Source organism: Myzus persicae, unplaced genomic scaffold (assembly GCF_001856785.1).
Source record: "Myzus persicae strain clone G006 unplaced genomic scaffold, MPER_G0061.0, whole genome shotgun sequence".
In the NCBI taxonomy this organism is placed as follows: domain Eukaryota; kingdom Metazoa; phylum Arthropoda; class Insecta; order Hemiptera; family Aphididae; genus Myzus; species Myzus persicae.
In genome coordinates, this window is record NW_019100471.1 from 84,245 (window position 1) to 101,603 (window position 17,359).

The 17,359-nt window shown below is 31.6% G+C and overlaps 1 protein-coding gene and 1 long non-coding RNA gene across 2 annotated transcripts; one reads left to right on the forward strand and one right to left on the reverse strand.

Annotated features, from left to right (window-relative positions):
• The first annotated feature begins 15 nt into the window (after positions 1-15).
• Positions 16-2,248, forward strand: LOC111026400 (wee1-like protein kinase). Its single transcript, XM_022304478.1, has one exon. The coding sequence runs from the start codon at positions 624-626 to the stop codon at positions 2,121-2,123; it is 1,500 nt and encodes a 499-aa protein (XP_022160170.1). The 5' UTR covers positions 16-623; the 3' UTR covers positions 2,124-2,248.
• A 2,501-nt stretch (positions 2,249-4,749) lies between these two features.
• LOC111026378 lies at positions 4,750-5,741 on the reverse strand. The gene is made up of 3 exons (XR_002603688.1): positions 5,294-5,741; positions 4,941-5,061; positions 4,750-4,881 (listed from the first exon to the last, which is right to left on the reverse strand). It is a non-coding gene; the product is annotated as an uncharacterized LOC111026378 (long non-coding RNA).
• Positions 5,742-17,359: the final 11,618 nt, after the last annotated feature.

The following is a 17,359-nucleotide window of genomic DNA, read 5'->3' on the forward strand; positions in this document are numbered from 1 at the left end:
AAAAGGCGGTAATTTTTAAATACACAATTGATTTTGTATTCAACAAGGTGGGTGCATTTAGGAATACTAAATTCTGAATTGAAAATTCGAACTCATTTAAAGTTAGCAAAGTTGGTTTATCTTTTTTTTCCTTTTTTTTTATTCCTCCATGAAATTTCGGGACAAGTACCCCAATCCTTTAATTAACAATAACGGACTTATCTTTTAGCGGCTGTGCTATTTTTAAAATACAGTGATAGTGATAACAATCGGCATGAGAAAAAATGTATGAAACTTTTTTTTGAAATATTAACGAACGTTACTGCAGTCGACCATTAACTTTCGAAGGACCTTAAGTTGGTACGAAAATTCCAGATATAATCTTGTCGGACGTCGTCGTGTCGATAAAAAGTGAAAATCTTATCCACATTCGCGGGAAACTGGAAACGCGTGGGTCGACGTTCGCAACTAGGACTTCGGAGAAAATATTTTTGACGATCCTCCTTAGACTTTAGACTTAAGCCACGCTGTTCACACGACGTCTCAGTTGGCAGGTGCCGATTTCCGAAGTGTATCCGTTTCGCGTTTGTAGGAAAAACATGACGGACGTCTTGTAAATAGCGTCCCAAGAGTAATTTACTGTCATGGACATCTCCGTCGGTTATTTCAGTGTTTTCCTCGTTCTGTGTTTGATCGTTTGTTATTTTGCAAGGACCAGACTTCAGGCGGGCAACAGTTTGTCACCGACCAAACCACAATTGGGCGACGACTGTCTGCCCCCGTCCACACCGCGGTTGGTCGCCGATCGTTTGCCCCCGTCCACACCGCGGTTGGTCGCCGATCGTCTGCCCCCGTCTACGCCGCGGTTGGTCCCCGTCACCGTTCCGCGAGTCCGGCAGCCCGGGGGATCCGCTAGAATCACCTCCAAGTTCCAAGTGTCGGTAAATCCATTCACGCCGACCGGTATTGCGATTTTAAAAAACCGGAAGAAACGCGCTCACGGATCGAACAAAGACAGCATCGCCGGTCCCGAGGTCAGTGACCACCGCTTCGGACAGTGCACACCGCCAGACAACAAGTCCCCTGCTCTCGTCCACCCGTCCATCGTCAGACATCTGGTGAACAGCGGCCAGGTGACCAACGTCAGTATACGCGAATTACAGACGTCTCGATTCAACGAAGAGTTTAAAGTAGACGAGTTCATCGCCACCGGTAGCTTCGGCGTCATATACAAGTGCACAAATTTGTTGGACGGGGCAACTTACGCGATTAAAAAAATCAAACAGACAATGCACAAGAGCCCTGAGCATTTGGTCCGCAAGGAGGTGTACGCAAACTCGGTGTTAGGTCGACATCCAAACTTGGTCTCATACTTCACAGCCTGGTTCGAGAGGGGTCACATTTATATTCAAACGGAGTTCTGTCACGGCGGCACCCTGGAACGCATGATACACGAGTCTGATCATGTGTTCTGCGACAATACCCTGAGACAATTGTTGTGGCATGTGTGCAATGGCTTGGCTCACATTCATTCCATAAAACTTGCTCATTTGGACATAAAAGCATCCAACATACTGATATGTAAAACAAATGGGGCATTGTTGTTTGCCAATAGTCTAGTTGACGAAGATGACATAGTTGACAAACATATTGTTTACAAGATTGGTGACTTTGGACATACAATATGTGTCGAAGATGTCCGAAATATTGAGGAAGGAGACTCTCGTTATTTACCTAAAGAACTATTACGTGACGATTATTCTCAGCTGCAGAAAGTCGATGTGTTTTCTACTGCGCTTACAGTTTACGAGGCAGCAACTCGCAAACATTTACCTAAAAATGGACCAGAATGGCATCGTCTGAGAAATGGTGAATTTTCGTTACCTCAAACTATATTTTTGAGTACAAGCCTTGAAAAATTGCTGAAAAAAATGGTAAACTTAGATCCTACTAATAGGCCTAGTGCTTCTGAAGTAGTTAATCTTTTGCTCAATAGAGGAATGGCAGCAAGAATAGATCCAGATGAAATGGAAGTATTTAAATTAAGTGCTCAATACCTTTTACCTTGGACAATCGATTTAAAACCACCAAGAACAACACTATCGGGTAAAAGTACCTTTATTTATACAGACTGTCAATTATAAGAAACACAAGACCTATTGAACAGGAAATGGAAATATTTAATCATATTTAATCTATAATGTTGAACTAATTGATTTTAAAAAAAATGTAATATAGAGCTATAATTTTTATTTCTCTATTTAATTTAAACTTATTTTTAGGATATTTTAAAGAGCAATGTTTAGTTTAATTTAAAAAAAATGATTAATATCATTCCCTTATTTGTTATTATTATTTTTATAACTGAAAAAGTGAAAAGACATGACGATGCATTTTCCTTAAATGTTACCTAGGTACCTATTTAAAAATCTAATTTCAAAGAATTATTAAGGATTTGGAATCTTAACATAAGCTTATTTATAAACATTATTGTACCTACCATAGTTTCGTGATTATTGAATTAGGTATAATCATATAGTTAAATTATTTTATTAAATGTCTAATTGTTAATTAATTTGGAAGTGTTTTTTTGTTCCAAATGTAAATTTTTCTTCTCTTTCCTTGTACAAGTGTATTAAATTTTTTTCCAGAACCAGTGCTATTATTATACCTATTGTTTAATATGCACTTGTTGTGAGGCTCATCACTTTTAGTTGGGATAATGGAATCACAATTCCATGTATATTTAGGTTCATTTTGCTTGTGGTATGATGTACATCCATGATTATTGCTACTTTAATGTCAATTAGTAATTGACCATGACAAAACTGAATATATGGTTAATATTTGATACAGGAATACAGGATTCAATCTAAGAATAACTATTTACTAATTCAAAACTAGTACAAGCTTTACGGCACTAACAGGAATAAAACAAATCAAAAACTTGTTGGTGCTATTAATTATAAATAAGGGCTGGAACATGATGCATTTTGCATCATTTTTTCTAATGCTTCTATCTAAAGCTAGTATTTATATAAATTCAACTTATGTCAAGGACTCAATGGTACAAATTACATTTTGTAGTTTTTCTGCATGTCTTGGTTGAAAGGTCATTTTTTTTTTTCATCAATTTTTGAGCATTTTAATCATTTTTCTACTTTTTGTAGGTATATTTGAATTTTTTAGGCTTAAAGTATGAGCTATAATTGCACATAAAGCCAGTACCACATATGAAAATATTATACCAATACTTTAATAACTGTCCAATATAAAACATTTAATGCCTTAATGATTAGAGAACTTTTATAATTTTATATATGTTTGACAAGTGCCTAACTAATTTAACTTCCTCCAATTTTTACAGTTTCATTAATACAAATATAAGAAACAAAAAAAAGAAAGAATATTTGTTAGAACAAGTAAGATAAATGTTCTTCATATCGTATTTGAGTGATTTCGATTTAAATCAATTAATAATTTTTATATCATTTTTAAAATCATTATTTGATGGCACTGAAGCATTTTAACTCATTTTTAAAATAAAATAAAACAAGTTTTTGTCATTTACGACAAAATAATTTAATTGTAATTTTCTATAACTTCTGTTCTTCAACAATTATATATTTATTGTGTATAATGTACCTTTGTTCTGGGAGATAGCAAGGATTAAGTGATTTAATTCTTTGTGTATATTATGTTTTAGCTTATATTATAATGTATCTGCAGTATTTCTACTTGCTTATTACAATAAAAATAGTTATAGGGGTTTGCTTAAATGATTTGATAAATTTTATTGATACATCAATATAAATAATTTATACAAATTACTATATCTAATAGGTATTACATAGCATCAGGCAGACCCCCACATGAATTTTTCATTTACAGTACTATAAATAAATCTGGGCCCTCATTTTATATTACTCTTAGTACCTATATTTTAAAATATTTTTAAAATTATTTTTTAAATTTACAAAAAATAAATAAAATATTGGTTACACAGCTTATGTCGCTCTTATACACCTCATTAAAATATCAGTTATGTCAGTTACTCTAGAATAAGTTTATAACACAAGTCATCGTCATGTACACTCATTCACTGTAGTTTAATGTAATAATTAAAAAATCAACATGGGTATAATATGTATCAACATTTAATGTGTACATTTTATTGTAGTATGAATACCTACTGACAAATATGAAGTATAGGTATAAACACTGTAAACTAATAATTATCTCATTTTCAACCAGAAAAATGGTACTACATAAAAAGGCAAGTGGCAAGCATGAATATTCAACTTTAATATTAATGACGGTAACTAATTGCTCTTATAGTCCCAAAATTATTCTCTTTAATTTTTTCTAAGAAATTCTTGAGCCGCCAACCCTAACCACTTACCAATGCCAAGTGGCCTGATCTTATAAAGAAAAAATAGGTAATATACACATAGAATAAAATGGGGAGGGAGAGTTTTTATTTGAAAAATAAGTAGTTTGTATCGGCACAAGACATTCCTCAAATAGAAATAGGTAGCAAAAATATCAGACATTTGAAAATATCGTCTTTAGGTATATTTTAAGATTTTAAAAATCTGAATTTGAATAAATGTACTATAAATTAAAAACGGGAGTGAAGCATACTTAAAAAATCACCTTGTATACTTAATATATCCTAATAACTTGTTAAATACCAAATTAAATTAATACTTTTAAGTAGAATTCATATAAGATTATTTTGTTACAAATATTTGAAATATGAATAAATGATCAATTATTAAAAATACTCTTGTTGGCAATGGCATTGAAGAAATGAAGAATGCATAATTCTTCCAGGATTCCATTTAGCTTGTTAACTATGATCATAATACTGTCTAAAATATGGAATTATGTATGTGGGTTCTAAAAAATAATATTTGAATTAATATTCAATCCGTGTTATCTAACTTTCATTGGTATACCTCAGTTATGGTGACCCATTGGCCATTGACATAAAATGTATTGATTGAAATAAGATTATTCAACATTAAATTACTGTTCTTACTTCTTAGTATATTTTGATATTTTGTTTGTGATGATCATCTAATAATTGATAGGTAACAACAGTTTAATAATTTAAAATTTTATTTTTGTCTAGATAGTTTTGAAATGTGTTATTTGTTTTATCTAAAATGTTGGTATAGGATAGGTAAAGTAGTTATAGTAGTATAAGTAGTTTCTACTAAGCATCCTGCCTCAGCTTTTTCATATTTTGAAACTCATATAATGTATTGAACATTACTATAGGAAACATTAAAATTATTGACCAGCTTACTTGTAGCATCTGAATTAAATTTTTTTGTATTAAATATCCTTGTTTTGTTATCAATACACGTTGACATCATCTTGGTTCCATCAGCAGGAAAAAATGAAATTGTCAATTCTTTAAGATGTTTAAATCGTAAAACTAGATTTATGTTTTTCAGTCACATTCCTTGTGTAGTTATGGCCCATAATGAAACCTCTCTAAAAGTATAAATATAATTTATTGGTTATCAAAACAAATAGTACTCTTTTAGTTCTTCTAAAGAACTTAACCAGCTAAAGAACTAAACAGGTGTACAGGAAAAACGCTGCCACGCTGGATCATGGCGTTTGCAAACACGTTCGCAGCTTCGTTTAGCTAACAGACAGTCCGAATTTCTCCGTTATTAAACGTTTCATCAACGTTTTCCGTTTTCAAGAATTTCCTCATTAAAGGCGGGTTTCCACTAATGCGTGGAAGTCCCACACTAGGAAAAAAAAGTCCCGATGAATATATAAATACATACAAAGTCATATAATATCATAAAAGATGTTAATTACTTACAATTTATTACAATAATAAATAGTCAATAATAAGTAAGTCAAATAAAAGTAAATAATAATAATACAATTAAAGTACCAATATAATTATAATAATAATGCTATAAAAATGTAATATTATAATTAGGTACACCTCTTTCTTATATTATGACTTACGGCTGTTAAAAAATCTAAAACACCGATATTGCCCGCTTGTATTTGTATACATAAATTTTGCAGCCGTTTTTCTACTGTCCGAGTTTGCCCTAGTTTTTTAACAGTTTTCGAATCTCCTACAGCATCTAAAGCTAATTTCGCTTCATCTGCGGACAAATATATTTTATACCTACCAATACATTACACACTAAAATAAGTACAAAGTACAACTGTACAAGTGCAGTATAAGAATAAGTATTTTGGCATTTTCCAGTAAACTTTTTTTTCTATTATTTATTACTTATTATGGTAGATGACAAATTTATGTACAAGCATTTTATTCATTACACTTACACAGTTACACACTAAAATACAAAGCACAACTTACTATAGAACTGTACAAGTACCTACAAGAATAATATTTTTTTTTCGGGACTTTTTTTCCTAGTGTGGGACTTTTTTTACCGGGACTTTTTTACCGGGACTTTTTTTTCCGATTACCAATGCGTGTGCCGTGTGGCGTGTACACGAAAAATGTTCAGCTAATAGCTATGCCCAACAACCCGGTAATGTGGGTAATCGTGTGGTAACCTAACCTAAACAACCAATCACAGCAAATGATTTGTATGCACGTATGCGCTCGCGTGTGTAGTGGAAACCCGCCTTGATATTATTTTGTTACCGCAACCAAGTTCCTAGCTGTCATAATCATGGTGATTTTACTTATACTTACACGGTCTTAGTAGATACCTAGAATCTTCTAAGACCGTGTATATTTATATTGTTTATACGGCGCGCGGCGGTTACCCAGTGACCAACTTGAGTTGGCGCTGCACAGCAAATCGAAGGATTTTTCCTTTTTGTATGTCCGAGCGCAGCGAAGCGAGCGAGTGGCGACACGGGCATCACTTTGATAACGTTTTCACTATAATAATTATTTTCGGACAACTACACTCTACTCTACATACCTATCACAATTCACATTTGTTTTTATTTACATTTTTTTAATTTAACATAAAACATTAATTATCAGTGTTGTTCCTCGACACTGTCATCGTCAACGTCGTCATTGAACAATGAACATGCTTGGTGAATCATCCTGAATAATATCCGAAACGTACAAAATACGAATATCGTCATGAAAAAGCTCTAGGCGGTTGCCGGTTTGTACTTTGTTTAACGTCGATAGAGTGATGCCTGAGTGACATCGGTTACAATATTTTTTTATCAATGCTAATAATATTTTACTGTTTCAGGCTGCTTCAATTGTAACGTTTATATGGCCATATAGCCCGTAAATGTGAGTATTTTATATTTTTTAAATTTATATTGCACGTGTTCCGTGCTCATATCGTAATAAAAAATTGCCGAAAGAAAATCCCCGACCCTAGGGAAAAGAATACAATTATTACTTACAACCACATGAAAATGATTGAACAATTAATATTTTTTTTAATGCTAATTAGTGTAATTAACACACTATATTAATATTTAATTAAAAATATATACTTTTTATTTATTTATTTATTTTTATTTTTTTAATGCAATATTTACAATCTATACAACAAGTAGTACAATAAGTGAATTTGATAAAGTAGTATAATACATAACTTGATGACTTGAGGGGAGAAAACCGTCCATCAACAGTACCTCCTAATAATGGTGGGTTCTCAAAATGTATACTTATAGCATAGATATACTTATTACCAAAAAAATTAATATATAAAATGTAACAATGTGTATTTTTGTATATAACTATAATATAGTTATATACAAAAATGTGGTTCTTAACCTTTTTCGAATGACTGAACACTTAACATTCATTTTCTAAGATTTTCGCGAAACACAACCGTAAAATAAAAAAAAGGTACATACATTTTTAATTTTTTTAATATATTAAACAATGAATATAAAATTGTTTGCATGTCATACATGCTAGTGTTAGTCACTAAAAATAATAAAATAATAAAAAGAGTTTAAAAAAATTTTAAAATTTGAAATTGAACACTTTGTATGAGATATTTGTGCCTGATGATTTTTACAGATATTTTCAATGTCTGGCCGTATGTACGATATTGCTACTCTCATTTCCTCTTCAATATTTATCAGCCTTTCTCGTTTCTTTGTTTTGATATTCATCAATATTGAAAATCCAAGCTCAAACAAGTATGAGGTTGAAAATTGTATTTTAATTGAAATTGATTTGAAGAAATTTTTTTAAATTCGGTTTGAACTGAAATCCAAAATTCTTCTACTGTTATTTCGGAAAATTTTATTTTTGGTGTTCAATCTGTTGTTAGCGCTATGCATTCTTCCTCTTCTAATGTAAATTCATAACGTGACGTGTTGATGGTAGAAAATGGATTTCGTATCCAATCATACTTTTCAGTTTTCAATATTCAATTCAGGAAAGTATTTTGTGATTTTTTCTTCTAATAATGCTACTAAAGGTTCTGTTATAATAGGAATTATTTCATTATTATTTTTAATTGAAGGAAACATGTCCTAACCTTGAATTATACGTGTTCTCCAAAAATATATATTTTTTTAAAATGTTAATAGTTTATCCGTGGATGTAAGAATATTTTCGTTTTTACCTTACATACTTGCATTTACGCTATTTAAATAATTAAAAATATCAGCTAAATATGCCATTTTAACACACAAAATATCATCTGTAAGAAAAGATATAAAAACAATGTTACCTTCGTTTTGAAAAAACATTAACAATTTATTCTTAAGTTCCAGAATTCGATTTAGAACTTCACCTCGCGATAACCATCTTACTTCACAATGTAAAAGTAAACATACGTGCTGAGCTTACATTGATTCACACAGTTTTTTTAAATAGGGGTGATTGTAATGGACGTGATTTTATGTAGTTAATCAATAATCATGCTTACAATGTGATCCAATACGGACTTTAATGTAATAGGTAATATTTTCGAAATAAGTGATTCTCGGTGTAAAAAACAATGTGTAGATTTGATATTAGGATTTTATTTCTTCGCCAATGTTGTAAATCCTTTAATAGAACCAACCATTGAAGGAGCTCCGTCGGTGCAGATTCCTACACATTGGTCCCATACTCCCATGTTATGTTAAATTTATCTAAATGTGACGAAATTGAATCAAAAACATTCTGCCCCGTTGTACGTTCAGTAAGTTGTTTACAGAATAAAAATTGATTCGGTATTTTATTTTCATCAATGCAACGAACAAATCCTAGTACGTGAGGTATACCACTGATATCAGTAGACTCGTCAATTTGCAAAGCGAAATATAGTTTATTAGTAGTAAGCTTGTTAGTGACAGTTTTCTCAATATCATCTGCCATGTGTATAATTCTGTTTTTTATTGTATCACCTGAATGCGGAATTTTCATAATTTCTTTTTTTGCATCATCGCCAAACATAATTTTAACTATTTCTGAACATGCCGATAAAATCAAACTCTCTGCTATGGTGTGTGGTTTTAACTCTTTTGCAATTATTTAGGCTAATTTATAAGATGCGATTTGTGCTTTATCAGATATTGTTATAATTTTTTAAAAATGTTTTCTTTGATTCATTTGATTATTCAACAACCTTTCAAAATAATTTTTTTCTTTAGACTGGAGATTTGAGTGTTTAGATGAAAAATGCCGTTTTAATTTCGATGGTGTTATTGTGCTACTAGACAACTTTTCTCAACAAACCACACAAAGGGGAATTCGACAATAATTTTCGTCAACATAAGTGAACCCAAAATTTAAAAAATGGTTGCAATATTGTCTATTGACCTTTTTTATTTTATTTTCATTATTGAAAGTATCATCATTGATATTGCTTGTATTTGTACTTGCATTATCAGTACCAGAATCATGTTTTAGTTTAAGAAATGTGTCCATTTTGTTATTAAAATAGTCGTTACAAATTAAATTAATAAATAAAATAAATTTCAAAATAAACTTACTTAAAAAAATAACAGAATCCTTATTTACGAAGTTGTACACGCGTCTAACGTTGATAACCGTGGGCATCGCACTAATACTAATGTATTTTATAACTTTTATTAGTGCGGAAAATAAAATTGTCGATATCTATGACGTATGTTATCGCAGTATGGTGGCGATTATCGTAAAATATAGTAATAATAATGTATATTAATATATTATATAGTATCCTGACACATTATATAATTTAAAAGTTAACGATAACGTTTTTGTGTACAAAAATAAACCAACAGAACCTAAGTGATTCTATTTTGAAAGAATTTTTTTTTCACTGATTTTAAAATTTTGGTGGAACACTTATACTAAGTCCACGGAACACCCGCGGTTTAGAACCACTGAACTATATTAAAAATTAAATCCTTGAAATAAAATATTTTTATTTTATTTTGGTAATAGCTGATCGCCCTAGTGGTAGAAATTCTTATCGCGTGTGTAAGCTGTCTGTTTATTTTCGTCAGAAGATGGCGCTGCTCTTATGGTTTTTGTATTTGTTTGAATTTGTTTTTATACATGTCTTACAGTTTCCCCGCATTCTGCTGTGTCGACGTGATGCTGTCATTTATTTTTTTTCACTATGCACACAAATCCAAAATGTGACCAAAGGATGCATATTGCATATTGTATAGTAATTATAGCAAGATTATGGTTTGGCTTGTTTTCGGTGGTAGATAGTACGAGGTAAAAATGGCAGTAAAAGTCACCATTTTTTTTTCGGATGTTGTTAGATGTTAGTTATTTCAAAGTTAGATATTGAAAATGTTAGGAGGGTGAGACTGAATTTCAATTTTTGATACTTATATCATAATAATTATTGGATGGCAACGAAATGCACCTGCAGAACCCTTTAAAAAAAATTGGATTTTAATTCTATAAAATTCTTGTATAAATAGTTTAGAAACTAAATCTTAAGGAACTTATATATTTTGAGAGTACTCAACAGACGTATATTTTCACGTCAATTACTTTGATCTTATTGATTTGTTATTTTTTTTAACTACGCTTAACATGTATGTATAACTGGAAAGGAACCGAAGCTTTTGTTTTTTCGAGGTACCAAAAGTCAAAACCTAAAAAATCACAATTATGGTTCCAACCACTACATAATGAGTTATGGAAACGTAGTTAGTTGCTAATATACCTACTACTATTTATTTTAAGTTAGCCTGTAAATTCTATTCCCAATTCCCAAAAATACGAAATTGTGTGCTACAGATCCTATAGTAAATGATATGAAAAATAACATGGATGTTAGGACAGATATTCGGAGTTTTTTTTATGCTTTTCCATAAATTTGAGAATGATCATCTCATGTCAGATGCGTTAGTGAGTGGAATCGAAAATCCATTTTGCCTTTTTTAAACTTAAACGCTTAATACGGGTACTCGTGCTACCTATATAGTTCAGTTATAACCTTGCTGCATTATCAATACACTACGACAACGAGAATCGTTGTCCCTCAAAAATCTTTTACTCGATTTTTGAGAATTTCAGAAAAAAACATCTATTATGAGAATTTATTTTTAAATAAAACAACAGCTTCGGATTTATTATTGACCATTTCTTAATAATGCCATAATTTCAGCGTGTGATTATTCGAACGCATCAAAATAGACATTTTCGGTCGTGTACTTAATATAATTTTATTGTAGTGAGTTTAAAATTAAAAGATCATGATAGCATCACAATAGTACCCTTATAAATCCTGCATTTTTTAAGCGTAAAATAAGTTGTTGATTCCGGTCGGCTGACATGTGATCATTCTCAAAGTCAGTACGGAAAAACCTGAGGGGTTCGTATAATTTCGCATACTGTCTGTTATCGCAGGCACACGAGCGAGGTCACTCAAACCATATTCGGTTTTTGTGTGTTTAATAATATTTATGAGCTTGTGTAGTGTGTATCTATATAATAACAGTATGTCTACCCATGTATTAGTATTTATACTGTTATTCTAAATTTTCAATTCGTTGTTTTTAACGATTTATTTTTATAACGGTGCTCGCGCGTTGCACCTTTATATTATAATAATATCATGATTCACGACTAATATACCTCCGTCGTGAGTCTCTGTATAATAATAATAATAATAATAATAGTTATAATAATAATGATGATAATGATAATAATAATATAATATTAGGTAATATTGTTTTGCTTTTAACTGGCGCGCAGATACGACCACCCCCTATACGTGCACCGCCTCTTCACCCCAACGCTTTATTATCTTTTGGGTTCATAGTTGAATAAACTAAGTACGATTTCCCCGAAGGGACGTATTAGCCTTTGCAGTCAACCGAATGCACAAACATCGTTTGCCGGCGCACCTGTTCGGCTCTCCCGATTCCCATATCACTAGTCACCCGGCAAAAAGACGTCGCTCAGCAACTCGGCGCTGTTGTTCGCTTTTGTTCGTCGTCGTCTTCACATATTATATTATTATAATAATATTGAATAGAATATTCTATTTCGATCCCTCATTTCCTTCCGTTTTTTGCGTACAGTAGTATTATTATTTTATTTTTCGTTTTATTTTATATTATTTATCGACAGACTAGCGATTCCCGTGCATATTGCTGCAGCCTGCAAGGTTGTTTTTTCTAGGTTTTGTAAATTCTTTTTTTACATATATTTTAAATTTGATGCTGATAGTAAAATGTTTGTAAAAAAAATATACCATGTTTTTATAAGTGTTTCAAATTATACAATTATGGTCACGCGGCGTATTGGATAGGCAATTCAGGTACATCACTTACTTGGTTATTTGTTTTTCCAGTAACTTTAAGCGTATTCATGTCGGGATTTATGTCAATGAAGAAAATTCTGATCACTTTAGCAATAATGAAGATGGCTTTGTTAAGAATTTTAAAGTTGTTATGAAAGGATATCATAATTACAATTTTATTATACTATAACATAAAAAGTTACATATTACTATTTTTAAATAATATAATATTGAATATTGCTGGTAATTAAATATTATTTGTATATTGTAATATATTTATCTAATTTGTTACATACCTATGTATTGGTTGGAACCTTGGAAGAAGGAGAGAGGGAGAGAGAGATAATCAATAATGAAATATTAAAATACTGTTGGATTTTAAATTTTTTGTGACAGTGGTTTCAATAATACTTGGGTGGTTCAGGATCCTTATCTTAAATTTAATTTTGTATATCAGTGCCACTTCTTATGACTTTGCATATCAAACCTTCCTCTAATTTCATCTATTCACAGAATAATCTTCTTTAAATCTCGACACCCAGTAGTTGTATTACTTTCTATCTGAATAAAAGATACTATTATTGTCACAGATAAATGATAATTCATAGCCGACAACCACAATATTTTATATTACAGCTAAATCAACTGAAATATCCTTATTTATTTTTCAAACAATACACGAATAATATAAGAAATCAGAAAAAAAACTAAAACAGAAATTGATTCTTTAATTTATTTGTAGATCATATTTATACGTATATTCAAATCGAATACGCCCATTCGCTGTTATAAGTGGCCAATATGTACTTATGTTACAATATGATGGTTTTTTTTATTACAACTGTAAATAATAACTTTGTTAATATTATTTACGTATAAAAAAGTCGTATATTTCTTCAAAATAAATGTTTTTCCACGTGGAATTAAACATACGGAATGGAACTCAAAGCTTATATATTTACGGTGTGGAACTCCATACTTTGAATATTATGGTTTACCGGAAACGCGTTTCGGTCCGTTCTGAATCCCGGGTACACAATATTATAATTTTGTCGTTTTGCTTCTCCTCTTCCTGGTCATATTTATAGTATAAAGTGCTGGTGTAGGTTAATTTGTTGTTATGTAGATTCACTTGTCGTCACAAATGGAAAACGTTTCGAAATTCATGTAAATGTGTAAATAGGTTAGTAAAAAAGTTGGTTTAAACTGTTTAAAGTACAGTGATGACACTACAACAATACTAAAGAAAAGCATCGGAAATATTTGAATATTTACTCAACATCACTTTTTGATGTGATTTTTTGTAGTAATTTAATATAGAATACACAATAAGATAATTTGACATTTAACAAAATATTTATAGAAACATTTTATACTATATGTTAAATATTTTGGCCTATTTATATTTTTAAAGGCACGCTTGAAGTCAAAATTTCGACAAATAGTATTTGATGAAAACATTAACATTATTTTGTAAATTATTTTGCAGTTAATATTTTATTATATTTTTAATTTTAAATGTTTGAACATATATAACCGAGTTCCTATCAAGCTGAGTTCCTTTTTCTACCAGTAAACGTGATTTAAAAGCACGAGGCTTGTGCCACACGGGAGGGGAGAAGGTTGAGGCCCCTAAACTATTGTACAAAAACAAAATAAAATATATTAAAATATGTTAAACACAAATCCTGGTACCTAATGATTTAGTCATGATTTAGAACAAAAAACACGAAACACTCGAAAATTACATCATATTGACTATTGAGTAATCAGAACTTCAGAATACAAGTTTTGTAAGATTTCTTTGATAGTAGGTCTCTGAGCCAATTTATTTTGAGACGACGGTGGATGTTATCTGACGTAGTGAGGTCAGTGAGGACGTAAGAGAAAAGTCATTTTATCAATACGAGGTGGTTGGGGTAGTTCAATAAATTTGAGTGGAATTGTTTAAAATGATTCTTTTGCAAGTTTATTGACTGTTCAGACTGCCATGGAGCGCAGAGTTTTTCATGTACGATATTCTACGGGGTATCCACGTAACTATAATGAGGAGATGGACTGAAAATTTAAATAATAAATATACTCGTATAGAACGGATTTTTGTTGGTTTGGCAGGGCCACACATTTTGATAACACACTGGTGTGATGATAAATAAGTTTTTTTTTCGAGACTAGAATTTCATTTAAAATTAAACATCATGACTTTTGATGGTTTAGATTTGTTAGGATTTTTTCGTCTCTATGTTCTTGCATCCGTCAGCTAATGCTTACACATGTGCAGTACGCCACGAAATTATGATGATAATATATATAAATCATATTTTTATTATTGTAATGACTATATACTTGTTGTAAGTACTAAGTACCCATGATATGCGCTTGACGGTTCAATTTAATCACGGCGGCGAAGACGACAATGTGATATCAACACGCGAGTAGCCGCAGACTGACGAGGTGTAAGGGGTGCACAGGTCCATTTACTTTTTACAAGCGCGCACTGCACCCACCCACCCATAACCGTCATCTTATGCAGTGGATATCGAAATAACATATATTAAATGATATAATAATACATGGTCGGTGGATGCGGTGCAATGCACCGATGAGTACTACCGCATCACGCCCTCGCCCTCCCCACGCCCAAACCACATCTAACCAGGTCTTATTCGGAGCTCGGAAATCTTCAGCTCGTCGTCGACCCCGCTCGATTTCAATACCTATATATTAAATATATTCTATAATATGCACATCACTACATAACACAGCAATAATAATGTGTGTATATAGGTGTACGGTTGCTCGCGTGAATTTTCCGAAAACAATACGACTTGCACGAGGTCTGCACTCCACGCGACATTTGAGAAATGGGAAAATACACGCGCGCCAATGGGTACCTATATACGGAGTATAATATTATATTATACGGTCGTCGTCAACAACGGGTTAATAATCAACTCGTTTATTATTATCGTTGTCGTTGTCGTTGTCGTTGTCGTTGTCGTCGTCGTCGTCGTCATTATTATTATATTCCCGAGCGTTTATTATTATATTGTCTGCTGGCGCGTGTATTATATTATATAGGTACCTATTATAGCATATTATTATTATTATATAATATATATACGTAAACGCCGCGTATAGTATTATTATTGTAAAGGACCCCGTTGACATATATATTATTATTATTATACTGTTGAGAGAACCGCGGGTGGAGAAATTTACAATAATATGAGCTCGGTAATAATAATAATAATAATAATAATAATAATAATATGATATCGGGCGGAGAACACTCGACGACTGTATTACACACACAATATGATATAGGTATAATATAATATAATATAATAATAATACACGACTCGCGAAGACGAGTGACGACGACGAATGCCGCCTCAGTGGTTTAATGAGCGAAAACAGTGTTGTGTAGAGGCGATTCGAGGGCCGGTCGTGCGTATCATTATTATTATAATTGGATCAAAATCCCATAACCGTCCTGTCAATTAGTTTGTTTTTTCTTGAATGTCATTGTTATCGCCATCGTTTTTGCACCCGCAAAAAATTTTACAATTCACATAATATTATATTATCATAATTTATAATTAACAGTAATATAATAATTAAGCCTAATCGACAGCGACGATTCCCCGCAGAGTCGTCGAGCACGTCATTCTTTTTATTACATACACCGTGCCGTCCAACGGATTTATTTCGTGATCGTGTGACGGGGGGATGGAGATGATTTTAAATTTAATTAGATCTTGTGGAAATATAAAATATTAACTTATAGTTTGGATTTCCTACCGCAAGTTACAAAAACCTGTGTTGCCCAATTAGTTCTATAACAAATTCTTTCACAATTTAATTTAAATATAATATATTATTTTATTACGTATACCGTGCTACCGTAAATGACCATTAAAGTCATCATGTTAACAAATTAAAATGTAATACATTTTTATATCATTTTTAGTCATTACAAAACAGCATCAAATAAAATAAAATAATTTTATTTTTATCGTTATTCTAATAAATTATGAAAAAATATCAAATGTCGTGTATATAAGCCAAAATAATTAAAAATGATGAACTGTCATTCGATACGTCATATTTTTCGTTATAGTTGGTCAGTGGTCACTTTACAGTCTTTGCATTTTATCAACTAAATTATAACGTCTAACACTAACTGCAAAGATACACATATTGTTATTATTAATATAATATATAAAACCGAACAATATTAGAATGCTATAATATTAATATATTACCTAGGATAATCGATTTTACAGGGGCTTATCTGGCAATTAAGTATGGGTCTCGATGACTTGTGCATTGAATAATACAGATTTTATTTGTATTTCTGCACGATTTACATTGTTAAAAAAATCTTACACAAACGTCACGCACGAGTGTTAGACGACGATTCTGAGCAAACTCATTTACAGTATACGTATTTAATCCCCGTGGTTCCCGCTTTGATAACAATGGTGATTGATCGATGAACACATATATATGTGGCTGAGGCATAATAGGAAAGTTTTAAAAATCGTTTTTATAACCTGACATCGCTCAAATGATATACAATATATATGATTCGGGGGCGTATTTAGGGGGAAAAAGGACTGATCGAGGACAATAGATTTCGGGCAGCCTTTTAATAAAATTATTTTATTGCTTATCATGTG